Source organism: Rhincodon typus, chromosome 5, assembly GCF_021869965.1.
Source record: "Rhincodon typus isolate 14 chromosome 5, sRhiTyp1.1, whole genome shotgun sequence".
In the NCBI taxonomy this organism is placed as follows: Eukaryota; Metazoa; Chordata; class Chondrichthyes; order Orectolobiformes; family Rhincodontidae; genus Rhincodon; species Rhincodon typus.
The window spans coordinates 34,220,192-34,237,517 of NC_063336.1; the positions used below are offsets into that span (position 1 = coordinate 34,220,192).

At 40.0% G+C, this 17,326-nt stretch overlaps 1 protein-coding gene across 1 annotated transcript in view; it reads left to right on the plus strand.

Moving 5' to 3' along the window:
* The window catches only part of orc3 (origin recognition complex, subunit 3), a 36,798-nt gene extending 28,668 nt beyond the window's left edge, over positions 1–8,130 (plus strand). Inside the window, exons 12-13 of the mRNA XM_048596725.1 lie at positions 5,115–5,194; positions 7,878–8,130. Coding sequence (XP_048452682.1) covers positions 5,115–5,194; positions 7,878–7,983 — 186 coding nt within the window. The 3' untranslated portion in view covers positions 7,984–8,130. The remainder of the gene's footprint in view (positions 1–5,114; positions 5,195–7,877) is intronic.
* The last annotated feature ends 9,196 nt before the right edge of the window (positions 8,131–17,326 follow it).

The window sequence follows — 17,326 nt, forward strand, 5'->3', positions numbered from 1 at the left end:
TATCAATTATTGTCCAACAGCCAACACTAAGCTTTATCAATGTCATGGTTGCAGGCTAAATTCCTGCAGATGCAACACAGTACAGCAATTCTTCCCATGCCTGAAGTTGTAAGAATATATTTGAAAAGTTGCTGGCTAATAAACAATCCGATATCTCTGTGGAGCAGGTAGCTCACAGGCAACATGTCAATTAAGTCCTACCCTCAAATGACCTGGGCCTCAACAGGCCTGTGTGCTCCTTCAGCAACCACACGATAGTCAAAACTGCATGGATATTTCCAGAACTCCCAAATTTTTAAAAGTTTCTTCTTAGCATAAGAACTAAACCATGCTAAAAGATACTAAGTTGAAGTCTTTCTTTGCCTTGCCCTCATCGGAACTTGGATACAAGAAACAGACTGGTGAAAGAGCGAGACCGCTTTATACAGAATGAGAAGAGGGTTTCGATTGGTCAGGTCATTATCGGCATGGAGGTGCGGCAAGTTAACTGTCAATCTTAATTCTGAGACCAAGCAGGTAGATTCTGATTGGTCCTGGTGTTGCCATGGGCATGCAGCAGAGCTGGTCTGGCTCCATAACCCTCTTCCTTTTGAAAAAGGTGCAGTGAATGTGTATATGGTCCTGTGTATTCATACATACACTTTCTGGCACATGCAAATGCATCACACTGCAGGTCTGGCTGATGATCTTAAATTGGTTTTCACTATAGATCTTAGCATGCTCCAGATTATTTAGTAAATGACAAAATGACAATGACAGAATCACCTTTAATGGAGGATATACTTTTATGAGGCTTGTAAATATGAGCTGGTCAAACACGAGTGGCATGCTGCCAGCTGTGACTGGTCAATGGAACGTGGTTTTTAATATGATCCACCAGTCATTGGGACTTTCGGCCTACATCACACTGGCACTGAAGCTGTGATGTCACATTACTCGTTTGTGTGGTTGATCACATGTCTTTTTGGCTTGATGGCAGCATCCTATTGGTGGAGAAACCCACTTGTGGATTTGCTGTACAGTAGTAACATGAGTCAGCAAGCTTCATCTGTTGTTCACATTTCTGAGAATCCTTTCCCCTTCCATGGTAATCTGAGGTAGACTGGGTTGACTTGAAATAAACATTGAAGACTAAGTTACCAAAGCCAGTGTATCTCCAACTGGCACCATACTAGCTCCCTGTTTGGCCAGTCTCCAGGCCTCAGCCATTCATTATTACCACTAATTTTCCCATATGCTGGCTGGTTGAATTCTGGTCAAATTCAGGAAAACAGCAAGTTTTCCAGTTTAACTTCCCATTGCAGGAAGTCTCAGTAACTTAACACCTTGGTGCACACTTTACACCAATGCTCCTAACTGGCTGGAAACAATTCCAGACATCTGTGATTTGACTCACACTAAAATTTAATGACAATGTTTGCAACCATTATAGGCTGAAATAGAAATTTTCAATTGTTTCTAAAAATAAAACTGCACAATAATTTTGAACGAAGTTCATTGATGTTTCATGATGGGAGCATCTGTTTTAGGCCAAGATGTCATTTAACTGTAACTTCCTGTACCAGATGGAATAGGCACCGTTCCATTTGAGTCATTGTTCTGTTGTGTGCATTCTTAAAGAGAGCATGAGATTGCAATTATTTTAGTTCATTGGATGTTTAGATGGCTTTAGTTCCAGAAAATACAGATATAAATGGTTTTATTAAAACTTTCATAACTCCCTAATGACTCAGTGTATTAATACAGAGCAACTGGTTTTTGCTGAATTAGCTTATCTTGACTAGGGCTGCAATGATGGTACTATAGTTTGCTTCTAGCTTAGGGAGAGGAAGATTTCCTCTTTTGATTACCATCCAATGGCCCATTCTGGAAACGTAGGTCAGGATGATGAGAATTTAAATTCGATGACAAGCAACTGTCGGGTTACCATTTACCCAGAAAATTGCCCACTTTTATCTGTGTAGCCAAAAGCAGTATGGAATCGAATGTTAACTAGAAGCCAAATGCTTGAGGAAGAAGGAACGTTGATGAGGAAAGTGGCACAATGGCATCACAGGAACTCTGTTTCAGTTCCAGCCTCAGGCGACTGTCTGTGTGGAGTTTGCACATTCTCCCCATGTCTGTGTGGGTTTCCTCCAGATGCTCCTGTTTCCTCCCACTGTCCAAAAGATGTGCAGATTAGGAAGATTGGCCATTCTAAATTGCCCATAGTGTCCAGGGATGTGTAAATTAGGTGGATTAACCATGGGAAATGCAGGTTTACAGGGATAGGGTAGGGGGGTGAGTCTGGGTGGGATGCTGTTCGGACAGGCGGTGTGGACTTGTTGGGCCGAAATGGCCTGTTTCCACACTGTAGGGATTCTATAGATTCTATGGTGTGCAACAGAGATAATTAAGTAAATTGCTTTTTGTTCCCATTGCTGCAACAGTCACTTGAAGGAGCCTGAGTATGTTAGGTGTGATAATTCCTTTCAATTCTTTGCTTCTTGCAACTTTTTCACTTGTATTTACAAATTGCTAATATCAAAATGTAGGGGGCCAAACCTAAGGTCTATATTAAGTATTTTTTTCAACTGAAACCCATTTGCTCGAGCTAAATTATTAATTGCTGAATTTTCCTTGAGGTAAATGTTTGTTTTGCCTTGTTTAGTAGTGACCTGACGTATCACCCCATGAGCCATTTGCAGTCTCAACAACCTTGTTGCTCTTAAGGCTACTGCTTAAGATCGTGTGTCATTCCATTTGTCTGGAGTTTGAATTGGAAAGAAGCTCCCTGCTCATAGTATAGAAATAATGGATGCTATACTTCTGTGCAGTAACCTTAATTGATGGCAGTTTCAAAGTCCTTTGAATGGGGCAGGATGTCTATAATTTGTTTTTCGGATGTGGGCATTGCTGATAAAGCCAACATTTATTGCCCAAGCCTGTCACAGCCCTTTGAGATTTTGTCAGTGTGCCATTTTATTGAATGGCTTCTGTCCATATGGTGTAGGTTATACCCATTGAAAGGGAGTTCCAGGATTTTAACAGAGTGAAAGGAGTGACCTGGACAGTTTGGAGCCACCAACCTTTCGGTGAACAGCTGAACGCACTGACCAATTGCACCAAAAGACTGATGCTTTTAGTTGCACAGAGATCAAGCTGTCCCCAGCAGGAAATGGGCCCCCTCCTGTGTGACAGGCATAAGTACTAACCATTATACTAATGAGGAGCTTCCGACACTCTGAGTGATATCCTGAAACTGAGCTGATTGGCCTGACACCACCAATAAATTCTTGTGCTGGTTATGACTAGTGTTAGTTGTGCCAGCCTATATACAGCTTTCTGTTCGAGTCATGTCAACCATTTAGTTGGTTGTTATCTTGAATGATTCCAAAAGTATTGGTCGGGTGCTTTTCCTTACACATTTATATTGGTATTGAGTGTAAATCTACAGACAATTGTCAAAGGGCTGCCTGTGTTACACAAGCCTCGGCATCTTTTTTAATGAGCTCTGTTAGGTTGAGCTTACAGAAAGTAGTTTTCTGTTTTCAGCTTTAGAAAGAAATGAGTGATGTCTGTTTTATGCACGAAGGAGTATAAATGTCACTCTTCCACTGTGTACTGTTATCCATCTGTCTTCAGTAAATAGTACCATTTATTGGTTGAGTGGCTGCATGTCAAGTTAGTTAATCAGAGTTTCTGTCAACCTCAACTTAAGTAACTGATGAGGAATGCACTTGCATTCTGCCTGATTTTTGGATAAATGATATTGCAAACTGGGATTTTTGACAATGTGCTCACTGTGCACTAACTGCTGGAATTGCGTTGCAATGCTGATGTAAAGAGTAAAGGGAGGTCAGAAGGTGCAGTGGGTACTGTCCCTATGAACCAGAATCTCTAGGTTCAATTCTCACTGCAGGACTTAATGACTGAGGTAAGTCCATTCGTAATGCAGCCATACACAGGATGGGCATCATCTTGTAAATCCTTCCAACATACACCAATCCAGATGGTAAGAGCAGGAGAGAATCCTGGTTAGCCACATCTTGGCAAGGATTTGGAGCCTGTACCAAAGCACAAGGTTTAATCCCCATTCTGGTTGGCTGTATTGTTGACCTACCCACTTATCTTACAATTCATGGGCCTGTGAGTCAGACCTGTCTTTAGGCAGAGAACGCAAGAAGAAAGAGCAAGAGTTCCTGTTACATTGTGATTTTGTGTTCCTAGATGTTGGGTAGATAATGGTGAATTCTGAGGAATTGTTGGTGATCTGAGAGAATATTTAATATAATGATTGAAAGTTAGAATTTTGGCTATATGGGGAAATGAGCCTTCTAGACATTGTCTTGTCACCATGTAGCAGTACAATTGGAGCGGTAATCATGATGCACTGTTAAGCTGCTTTTAATTTTATTCAAATTCATTCATGGGATGTAGGCATCGCTTGCTGGGCCAGCATCTATTGTCTGTCCCTAGTTGCCCTGAAGGAGGTGGTGGTGAACTGCCTTCTTGATCCACTGCAATCTATGTGCTATGGGTAAACCCACAAGGCCATTGGGAACATGAGTTCCAGGATTTTGACGTAGTTTCTAGTCAATGGTAACCCCTAGGAAGTTGATACTGGGGAATTCAGTAATGGTAATGTCATTGAATGTCAAGGCGAGATGGTTATTTTTTCTCTGGTTGACGATGGTCATTGTGTGGCATCTTTGTGTGGTGCAAATGTTACGAGCAATTTGTCAGCCCAAGCCTGGATATTGTTCAGGTCTTGCTGCATTTGGAAATGGACTGCTTCAGTATCTGAGGAATCATGAATGGTGCTGAACATTGTGCAATCATCAGCGAACATGCCTGTTATTTTTAATTGTTTAAAATAAAATCAATTTGCTTGTTTCATCTAGTTTTGAATTTTCTTTTATACCTTTTGAAATTCCTGCTGTATTGATATCAAGACGTATTGCTTAGGAAGATTGAATAGATGAATGTCTCACAAACTAAATACACCTTATATCTTAATTATATTCTTTCTTTTGGCAAGAGTGGCCTATGAGACTGAAAATGGCTGTGTGGCTGGACAGAGCTTGTGTTGCTGCTTTTGCTGTTATTTGAACTGGATTTTTTTTTATCTCTAGGCATTTGTCACTGTGGTTAGTGCCGCAGAAGGACAGGATCCAGATAAAATGAGTAATGGACAGGTGGATCAAGTTCTACAGTATCCTTTCTGTGCATTTACGTAGCGATTGGTTCTATTATTAGAAACCCACAGCAACAAAAGTAGTTTACGTTAAGTACGATGTGTAGATATATGTATAAGTGAAATCTTCTGCGTTGTGAAGGCTTCCTGGCACTGTTAGCTGTCGCTGTTCAGATACTGCAATAAATGACATTTTTGTACATCCTCTAGCTCATGCACGCAGCTCAATGGGAGATTGGAAATGCTAATGTGCACAAAGGCAGATGTTACAATCTATTCACCATGCTTCCTGTCACATACAAAGCACCTTATAAATGACATGTGTCTGTTCTTACCATGAAATAGGCAGGTTTAGCTTCTCTCGAGGTTTATGGGGACATGCAGGAAATGCGAGCAAGGCGAAAACCAGATCAGTCAGGATCATATTTTTTATCTTATTATTTTGTTTTTGTAAAATTGGACAATATTGCTATGGAAATGAAATGCAAAAATTCAGGACATGCTCACTCTTCTTCCCACCCACCATGAGCCCCAGACAGGGTGTTTGATGGAAAAATGATAAGTCGGTGCTACTGGTCTATTGTTTCATGACCATTTAGTGAAGCCAGCCCTACCTGAATCCTTTACAGATATACATGAGGAATTGAGTATATTGAATTATGCTGTGCTAAATGCGTCCTCAAATAACCTGGCATTCAGTGACACAAAACCAGTGATAAAAACCAAAAGAACTGCAGATGCTGTAAATCAGGAACAAAAATAGAAATTGCTGGAAAAGCTCAGCAGGTCTGGCAGCATCTGTGAAGAAAAATCATAATTAATGTTTCGGGTCCGCTGACCCTTCCTCAGAACTGGGAAGGGTCTGTTCTAAGGAAAGGTCACCAGACGCGAAACAGTAACTGATTTTTTTCTTCACAGACGCTTGCAGACCTGCTGAGCTTTTCCAGAAACTTCGATTTTTGTTCAAAACCAGTGATCTCTGCCTTGACCTTGAGATATTGAACAGAATGTGCTACCCTAAGCTTCAGAAAGGAGAAAGGAGTTTGAATTGGACCACTAGTTCCATTTTTGGCTGTGAAAAAGGAAGCTCCCAGGATGCAGAGTTGTTTTTTTTTTAAAAGATCTGATTTATACCACACCAATTCTTCCTCACCTCTCCCCCTACACTTGGAATGCATTACAATAATTCAGCAATAGTTCCAGCACCCCTGAAACTGCGTTGGTCTACTGATTGATTAAGAGACTTAGTAACAATCCACTTCTGAAAGAGCCCGTTAGACACAATTTTTTGTGTTTGTGTGTGTGTGAGAGACAGAGAAATGTGGAGTGGGGAGGGATGGGGAAGGTGGGGAGAGGAAGGGAGGGTGGTGAAAGCCAAGCCCGTTTGTTTCTTATAGTGTTGCCTACTTCAGACTTGTAGATGGTGACTAGTCAGTGACCAGAATTCATGTGTGCAATTCAACTGAATTGCTTCCAATTTTTAATTAAAACAAGCACATTTTTTCATGTAGTATTGTGACTTGGTTTCATTTTGAAGTAATCACTATTTTTCACTTTCCAATCAGTTACCTAGACATGGGCATGAATCACTTCTTGTCATTGTGAAACCTCGTTGATGAGGTTAGTCAAATTATTAAAGACAGTAGGAGTGTAGATAGAGAAGACGGAGGAGGATAAAAGGCAACTAAACTTAGAGAGTTGGACAACAGATGAGGTACATGAGGCGATTGTACAACAGTATGTCACTGCTTGGTTGCAAGTCCCAATTTGTTGCACAATAGGTGAAGCTTCACTTACTTTATGGCTCTAACCTGTATGATCTTCAGATTCTTCCAGTATTTCAGGGATAAATCACAGCCAAGTCTGATCCTGTCTCTCCATCGATATGGATATTTCTTTTGGTATTTTTCAAATAAAATGAACTGGGGATTTTTTCTTCTAAAGGTTTTCTTACCTGTGAACTCAAGGCCAATCATAGCAACTCACTCCTGCCCCAGTGTGACAGACTATAAAGCACCAAACAGGAATTGAACTTGGATGTTCTAACACAGGACACACCACATGGTGCATTCACTCAGTGCTACCCGTTCTTAAATGGGGAAATAATTTGCAGATTAGTTTTAATTTATGAGTGAGATCTTATTACAGATTTAAGCTTTTATGTTCAGAAATAATTAGACCTTTTACTGTTAACATTTGAAGCTATTGTCAGGCACTTTATTAATGAGTAAATCCATTAAATTATTTCAATGATTATTTGAATAATTCAGATTTTTGATACTGCGGAAAAGCTATAGAATGTGGAATCCTCCCAATGTTTAGGCAGCAATACTTTCTTAACAAACACTTACAAAAACTGATCCATTGACTTTTTGTTATGATCTGGAATGCATTACCTGAAGTCACGCAGGAAGAAATTCCAACGGGAATTGAATATATTCTTGAAAATGTCAAAGGTGCAAGGCCATGGGGAAAGAGCAGTGGAATGGAATTATTCACGCTCTTATTTCAAACAGCTGGCACAGGCATAATGGACTGAACGGCCACTTTCTGTAATATTGAGAGATTCTCTAATGGGTGTAATAAAGGTTTAGGGATAATCGTGGGAAGGAAAGATTAGTGATAGGGAATGTTACATAACTTGCCTAAATTTTAAATAGTCCGATCGAAGCACACAGTTTTCCTTGACTAACTTTATCAGTGCTCGTTTTATTCGTGCTGTGTCTGAGCTGGAGTTTTTGGGCTTTATTAAACCGACCAAACAGAAGACTGATCACGTAACGAGACTGACGTGGGGTGGCTTCTGACCACAACCACCCCAACATCCTTTGCCTTTCTCTGGACATTTTGCACCAAAACTGGACATCATGCTACGAATATGTTTATTTGGGATTTCATGTGTTACAGTACAAAATGAGCATTTACAATGGCCAATAAAATATCCATTTCATACATGTACTTTTAAGATATCGTTTGTATTTTCATACTAGCAGATGATGTGCATGCATGCAGTCAAATGCTTACCAGACCAAAGTGATTTTTGATCAGCTAGCAAAATGTCTGTGACAATAACCTAATTGATGTGTTGCATAATATTTATGCTCTTCCTGTTGTCTGAGAATGTTCTCTGCTTGTCACCTCTGCAAAAACCACCCAGTTGAGACTGGCAACCAGAGTCATGGACAATTGCCTATGCCTGATCGTCTGTGCAGCTGGTGACACTAGGGGCACCAGAAGAGTGGAATTCATTTTATTAGCTTTCAGTAATTGTCAGTTCTGTTGCATAAGTTAAATTTGCTTCTCTTTAAAACTACTAATACCGCTTCGGGGAAGTTAATGTCCAAAACCCACCTATTTATTAGGTTACAGAAAGGGTCACAGATCCAGTGATCCTGAATGAAGCGTTCTGATGAAGCCAAAACATTAACTCTGCTTTCTTCCCCACAGATGCTGCAAGACCTGCTGAGTTTCTCCAGCAACTTGTTTTCATTCCCACAGTAGGTATTCATCTTGGGCAACAGCACATTAGCAACATATTTTGTAGTCAATGTAACAGAAAACAGAGCAGCGTATGAAGCAGCAGCTGTGGCTTTGGTGGTAGCACTCCCACCTTTTGATTCAAGCCCACCACAAGAAACTTGAACGTTTCAGGCAAAGGGTTAAACTCAGGCTCCATCTGTTATGTATTGTGGATGTAAAATATCCAATGGTGCTTTTTTTTAAATCTCTCAATCAACATTACAGATAATCTATTTCTCATTATCACATTATTGTTTGTGGGTGCTTGTTGTGACCAAGGACACAGGTCATGTGGCTGATAGACTTCCCCACCAACTATCCAAACAGCATCCCACTCATACTCCCAGTATTCCTGTATCTCCCATGGATAACCCACCAAGCCTGCAGATCCCTTACACTACGGGCAAATTAGCAAGGCCAATCCGCCTAACCTGCACATCTTTGGACTGTGGAAGGAAGAAACCAGAGCACCCAGCAGAAACCCACACAGACTTGGGGAGAATGTGCAAAGTCTACACAGTGGCACAAGGGTGGAATCAAACCTGGGTCCCTGGTGCTATGAGGCAGCAGTGCTAACCACTGAGCCATCACGCCACCCTTAGCTGCTGTGTTTCCTACAACAGTTCAGAAATTTCATAAGTTGTAAAGCACATTTACAATGACTAGACATGCCAAAGATACTACCAGAATACAATTGCTTTGAATAAGTAACCTCATTCCAATACTAGGAATGAATATTATTTTTGTGAAAGAAATTCATCCTTTGCCAGAAAGCGGTGGCGGGGGGGAAAAAGCTTATTATATCCTGAATGTGTTGCGATGTACATGAAATGCAATCTAGTTGCTTAGGATTGTAGCAGGTGCAAGGGAAGAGGAAAGATTTCAGGATTTTTTAAGACAAATCAAGTTAGTGAGAGAGAGATTGAAGAGGAGAACTGCAGAAGGTGGGGTACCAGTGGCTGGAAATAAAATGTGGAGATGCCAATGTTGGACTGGGGTGGATGAGGTCAAAAATCACATGACACCTGCTTCTAGTCCAACAGAGATAGTAGGAACTGCAGATGCTGGAGAATCTGAGATAACAAGGTGTAGAGCTGGATGAACACAGCAGGCCAAGCAGCATCAGAGGCCTAGGCCTGAAACGTCAGCCTTCCTGCTCCTCTGATGCTGCTTGGCCTGCTGTGTTCATCCAGCTGTACACCTTGTTATCTCTTATAGTCCAAGAAGTTTATTTGAAAACACAAGCTTTCAAAGTTCAGCTCCTTCCTCAGGCAGTGAGAGAGAGAGAGAGAGAGAGAGAGGATAAAAGACACAGAATTTATAAGCAGAAAAGGTAACAACCCTAAAACTGGCCACCTTCTGTTGAATCTTTAATCAGTTAGGAAGGAGACTCCTGATTAAAATGCAAAATTGTTGAGATATGACACACCTCTACACCAGGTGGGAACTTGGCCCCCAGGCCTCCTGGGCCAGTGATAGGAATATTACCACTACACCACATGTTCCTTCCAAAGGAAGGATCACCAGGCTAATTCCTGCACTGGTTTGTCTGAGGAGAGATTAGGTCAACAGGGCCTGTAGTCTCTGGTGTTTAGATGGATGATGATCTAAACCCTGGTCAAGAATCTAGTCTCAGAATAAAAGGGAAGTATTTAGGACTGAGATAAGGAGGAACTTCCTCAGTCAGAGTGAAGTTTTGGAATTCTCTATCCCAGAGGAATGTGGAAATGTGGTCATTAAGTTCAAAAGAGATGTCATTAAAGGACAAGGCAACAATGCATATATCTGATGAAGGGGCCCTGCCATCATTTAAAATGTGGCTTTTGTATCAGAATGTTTGGTTGCCAATTTTTGTATGGAGTTTGGGGAGGTACAAAATCAACTTTTCATTCTTTCAGCCAAGTACACAAAAATACTTCATAGCCTGTTGTGGATGATGAGCAAAACAAAGTACTGTATATACACAAGTCAACATTTAGGGTACATAGGTATTCATAAGTACACATACATACAATCATGAATATGTTTGACAGTTATTAATCATAAGCCACAGTCCACTGAAATATTTATTCTGCCACCTGCATAAATCAAAGATGGCCACAGTTGGCATAACTAGTAGCAAATCTTTTCTGTTCCTTGCAACAATTTGGAAAGAATAAGTTGGCCCTCAGCAAGAGAAGAAAAAAACCGACTGCCTTTGGCTGCAATTTAACATTAGTACAAACGTACAAAGACAACTATTGGGCATTGAAAACTCCAAAATCTGATGGACTGGGCATAATGTGAAATAAGAATTTTTTTTAAAATTCATGGAATGTGGCATTGCTAGCTAGGCCAGCATTTATTGCTCATACCCAACTGCATTTGAAGAAGTTGCAGTGAGCTGCCTCCTTGAACTATTGCAGCTCATGGGACATCTACAGTGCTGTTAGGGAGGGAGTTTCAGATGTTTCCCCTTGGTGATGTCACCATCCAAGTGAGTAGCTTGAAGGGAAACTTGCAGATGGTGGTATTCCTATGTAATTGCTGCCCCAGTTCTCCCAGGTGGTAAGGTGCTGTCAAAGGAACCTTGCTATACTATTGCAGTGCATCTTGAATGAATGTTACTTCCCACTTATCAGGCTGAACCTGAAAGTTGTCCAGGTCTCATATTTGGGTAGACTGCATCTGTGTCTGAAAGGTGCTGAACATTGTACAATCATTAGCAAACATGGTCTATTTCAGATCTTATGACAGGAAAAAGGTTATTAAAGTAGGTGAGGATGGTTGGGTTGGGGACACCAGCCTGAGAAATTTTTGCAGAGCCTTCCTGGGATGGAGATGATTGACTTCCAACAACCACACTTCCTTTATGCTAGGTCCCTGGTGCTATGAGGCAGTAGGGCTAGCCACTGAGCCACTGTGCTGCCCTGCCAGTAGCATGGCTAGTTCTGGAGCACAAATCTTCAGTACAGGCACGGTGGTGAAAACAAGATCAGGTACATTTCTCTCACCACCTACCACAGGCTCAGTCTAGCGTCTAGCAGCCATGTCCTTTTGGACTCAGCCGGATGGGTCAGTAGTACTCACCCTAACTATCCCAACATACTCCTTTTCAAAATTTCCCAATTCATACCTGCAAACATTTGGCTTATGTTCTCCTCCTATCCTTGGAAGCTCAATTTTTCCCCACACATTACCAGACAACAACTAATCCTGCTCTGTATGAAGAGCTTAAAATGAACAGAATCTGTTGTTATTTGATACTTAAATGAAAGTAAGACAATCATTAGTAGGGGAGAAATAAGTTTAAGAGTTCCTCTTTAGGAGGAATACAATGAATCATTTTAGGGTGCAACTTATTTCTGTTCAAGTAGTGGTAACTACATAAATCAACTTTTAATTTTAGTAATGTAACTTAGATAGTAATAGAAATAATGGTCCTGAGAAACCTTATGTAGAAGGCATTGGGCTATTCTGAACTAGGCCAAACGTATATCAGGACTCAAATTTGCCTTCTTTCCATTCCTCTCCAAGTCAGAGCTTTCCAGCAGAAGACACACATTGTCCTCCCATTTCAAGACAAGACTGCTGTCCCAATGCAAACAGATCCTGTCACCTTATTGCTCCCATAACAACTGGATCATCCTAAATACCCTCAAACCTCAGTTCCTCCTGTAAGCTCAAGGAGGACTGTAGCTTGTAGGCTAAGACACACCAAATGCTTCAAATCAACAATGCCCTATGTATGCTCAAAACACTTCCAGGTGCTTGGACCATATTCATAATAGTACCAATGTGCAGAGTATTCTCCCCCCCCCCGCATGGTTTCCAGATCCCTTGAGATAATCAATATTACACAACCTCCAGTCACAAACAAACTCAAAAAAAAAAGTTGGCTGGCATGTAGGTTATTGTCACGCATTTTGTTCACTTCCCTTTCTGTGCGACTTCATTTGCTCATTTTATAGTCGTTTAACAAACATGTTTAATAGTGAAGGAATGTATGAATCAAAATGGGAAAATAACACATTCAAAAGTGAACATACAACTGCCATGAGCAAGATTAACTATAAACACTAATCAACTCATTTTTGCACTGAAGATTTAAGACTGCAAATAATATTTGTAATGCAATAAAAGTGATTTTCTAGAGGCATTACATTGCAAGAGGAGGCCATTCAGCTCATTGTGTCTGTACTGACAGGAATGCACTGTTGGGTGGTGAAATGACAATTCGTAACTTTCAAAAGATGATGAAACCAGAGAAATGAGATAATTGGATAGCTCTTCCAAATAAGCCAAATAACCATCTTTTCTGCTGTGAGATTCTAGAAATTGGAATGTCCTTTTTTTGTCCTGCACCCATTATCAAAAATCCCAAAGTTTTGTCATCTTATACACAGATGATCAGCAACCATACTATGTACTGAAGATGCTAGGAGTTACAGTAAAATTTTCTTCTGCAGTGACCCAAAAGTGAACTTTTTCTCCACAGATGCTGCCAGATATGAATATTTTCAAACACTTTGTAACAAACAATCTCAGTTGCTGGTTTTATACATTTCTTAATGCGAGATATTGAATATGCACTTGTCAGCCAGATTTTTTCCAATATTTTCAGATTTGATGAAACAATTTGCAGAGGTTGTGATCATAATTTTCATGACATATTCAATCAGGCGTTTCTCTTAGCCCACCTCCACTTGAGTCCAGTTCAAACCTAGATGTATTTTATTTTAAAAAAGAAACTTTAGAGTTAAGTCATAAAGTGGAGCTATTTAGACAAATTGATGTTAAACACTTGAATAGACTAGTGTCTTTCCTTTCCATCATACATTTCAAGTGTAATGACAAATGAGAACAAATCTTTATGTTGCTAACGGACATTTTACCTAAGCAAACAGAAGTAATACATTTTGTCCTTGCATTTGAGATTGGAAGCCTACGGTCCCAACCCATTTTTGTACATTAATGGTCTCTACTAGCAGAGTTTCTTTCTCCTCCACTCACCATCATCCATTCCTTTGTTGGCCCAACTGCTGTTTTCTCTCTCTCCCCCTCTCCACCCCCACCCCACCTGTCATTTACTATTTCCATTCCCCCCCATCCCCATTTCAGCAATACATACCACCTTTTCCTAGCTACAATCGGTTCTGAAAGCTCACTTGACCCAAAATGTCAACTCTGCTTTCTCTTAGATGTTACCAGACCTGCTGAATTTCTTCAGCAATGGTTTTTCCTTTCAAATTTCTAGCATCCACAGTACTTTGTTTTTCCTCTAGTTCATGGTCTATTTTGCTCAAATAGAAGACACTTACCTCAAAAGTCCCACACAAAACTGGTCATAGTGGCTAGGATGAATTAGGCACAACCAGAAGTTTCTGCTAATTTTAGAATCATTTAAAAAAGGTGGCTCTTACAGTTCTGGAGTTGAAAAGACTCAGGTAACTTAATTGAAACATAGAAGATCCTGAGGGAACTCGACAGGGTGAATGTGTAAACAATGTTTGCTCTTGTCAGAGAATCTAGAACTTGGGGTCATTATTTAAAATTAAGGGTTCACCCATTTATCACAGAAATGAAGAAATTTTTTTTTTTGTCAGAGGATTGAGTGTCTTCAAATTCCCTTTCTCAAAAGGCAGTGGATGCAGAATTTTTAAATAGCTTATGGCAGAGGTAAATAGATTCTTGTTTACCAAGGGGATAATTAATCAAAAATATGCAGCAACGTAGAGCTGAGGTTAAAATCAGATCAGATGTGATCTTGTTGAATGGTAGAGCAGGCTCAAAAGGCTGAGAAGCCTATTTTTTGTTCCTTGTTCATACATGGGCTACACTGGATTGCTTGGGTACAAAGTCAATTTTCAAAGATTTGGGAAGTGATTAAAAACAAGTTACAAAGGAACTGACGACTGCACTCTAGCAAACAGGTAAATCATTCACCAATTTAACAATCAGGTTTATGCAGACATGCTGTATCAACCTCGATTAACTGTTTACCTATAATGATCAAAGTATACTCTATACATGGATTATTAAAAGTAAAACATCAAAAATGTTTTAATGCCACACAACTGTGCATGTTCATGCAAATTTCTGTTTGGTAGAAAGTGGAACTTCTGCTCTCCCATGTCAGTGTTAGAGGAATGTTCCAGGTTTATAATCTCAGATTCTATTCCACATTCTGAAGGCACACAATTATAATTTCAATACAAAGTTGTTTAGAAACTCCATAATTACATGAAGTCTTTTCTATCTCTATCTGAGCTGATTACTCCACATTCCCACTAACCCCAATAACCACTCACCCTCTTGCTTATTAAAATCTACCTCTTATGCAAAACTTTGAAGTGTTCAGAAACATAAGCCCTGATTTCTGACATACAAAGAATCTCTTAGGAATCCCAAGTCCTGTACACAAAACCAGAACTTTTCACAGATGGTTTGTACATCAAAGATCTATGGAATTAGCAAGCTAAGGAGGGACATGCTGTCGAAGGAATTATCCTACGACGTAGATGTTTTAAGAAACAAAAAGCAGAATCCAGGAAGTGAAGTCACTAAGATTACCATCACACTTAATGAAATCAATTAGGAACTGGATGCACGGTTTGGCCAATTTGAAGTTGATCAGGGTGTTCTGTGTGTTGGCAAGACAGCTAGAGTTCAGGATGTATCAGACCATGGACAGGAGGTAGTGGTTAATAAGGCTTAAAATTCTAATTTGTGTAGTGCACAAGAAAGGAAGGCCGAAGATAGAAGTACAATTTCAGACAACTGACATATGTTCAGTTAAGCAGAAACACAAGCTGGTGTTCCAAAGTGTCTTGACTGAAAAAAAAACACTGTTCCTTTAAAAACTTGCTTTACTTAAATTACCCAAAATTTGGAAAGATTTGTACCTGTAATGGGTCTTGTAACTAAAACAGGACTAGTAACATTTGTGTCAACAGGTGATCCAGTCTAACTGCACCTAAAGTGAACCTTAAAATCTAACAATTCATGTGCATTCTGCACAAACAACTAACTACTTAAATAATCCTCCACTCAAATTGAATTGGAGTTCATGTTTGGAATTTGGACCACAGAGGTGTGTTTGCGGTGTTTTCTTTTGAATAAGAGGGGTGCCCCCACTTAAACAGTTGATGTGGTCCCAGAATACCTGGGAAGAGGTTCAGGTGCCCTTTCAATGTTTACCTGTGGAGACTGTGTAGAAGGGGCATAAATTCCATTCTTTTTGAATGAGACCTTTGCTCGACATTGTTGGAGTACAGAACTTGAATAAAGCTTTTCTTGAAAGAACTTCTCGTACATAGGTTTGTGTAGATTTTAAACAATTTTGCCAAGATAGGGAAAGGCAGAATAAGGATGGTGGGAGGAAATTGACCCAAAGTTGGAACATGGATTGAGGGGTTATGGGGGCTAGATAACAGGCATGAAGTGGCATAGGGAGCACGAGGGGTAACCCTGGTCAGATTCCCAATCCAGCTAGGACTAAATCCCCACCTTGGAGCAAAAAAAGAGAAGCATAGGCAAAAGATCAGGTTAGTGTTTCCAGGATTTCTCATGCCTTCACACACCTGACTCAAATGAAAATCAGGGCCTTAACACTATGTAGAGAAGTGAGAAGTCCTACATTCACTTTGACCCGCAAGATTCAAAAAGGGGAGGATTTGTTACAAAAGAAATAAGAGTGTTTTGATAGAATAATGTAGGAAGACAGTTTCTACTAATGCTAAGTTTAACAGCCAGTAGACAATTAGTAAAAAGAACAAGGAAATTTATTTTTAAAAACTGAGTCAGGCTAGAATGTACAATCTACAAAGGTAAAGTTGATTCAGCAGGAGCATTTAAAGGAATTTGATGAATGCTTGAAACATTTGCATAGTTGTGGGAAAGGGCAGAACAGGGAGGGAAATTGGATTGCTCTTTCAAAAAAAAAAAGTGCAATGGCCTTTTTTGTAATGACTGAAATTCTCAGTCTAGAACATATTGCAAGATTGGCAAAATAGTTTGCTGGTCACAGTACTTTGACAAAGGATTCACCATCACTTCCAATGGCAGAGTTTAGATTAGATCAATATATCAAACTTGCCAACTCTTACATTACAACCAAGCCATAATGATATGATATGATCAGACTGGCTAACTGTCACCTACATCATAAGAGGTCATTCAGCCCATCAAGTCCATGCCAGTTTGGTGAAGGGCAAACTGGCCTGTTCCATTTCTCCATTGTCTCCAATTTTATTTGCTTGAAGCATCTCATGAAATCATTGATTATCTATTTCTATAACTTCATGTGCAATGGATTCCAGCTATGGAATGTCCACAATGCTAGAGTCACTGCAAACAGAATGGTTTATTCCTAGTCTTGACCAACGAGTACTAGATTGGCTTAATGGTAATGTTGTGAATTCAAACCGGAAACAAAAATGTGAGCAATAGTCTATCCTGATACTGCTGTACTGTTCTGAGGGGCTGTTGCATTAACAAACATCCCTGACAACATTAACTTGAATCTTAGTGGTAGTTTGCTGTACACAAAATTAGCCAAGTTTGATAAAACGAGAGGCTGCATGGAAAAGGGTACTTTATTGACTGCAACAAGGATGGGGAAAGTTGCAGCATGTCAAATTCAATTTCACA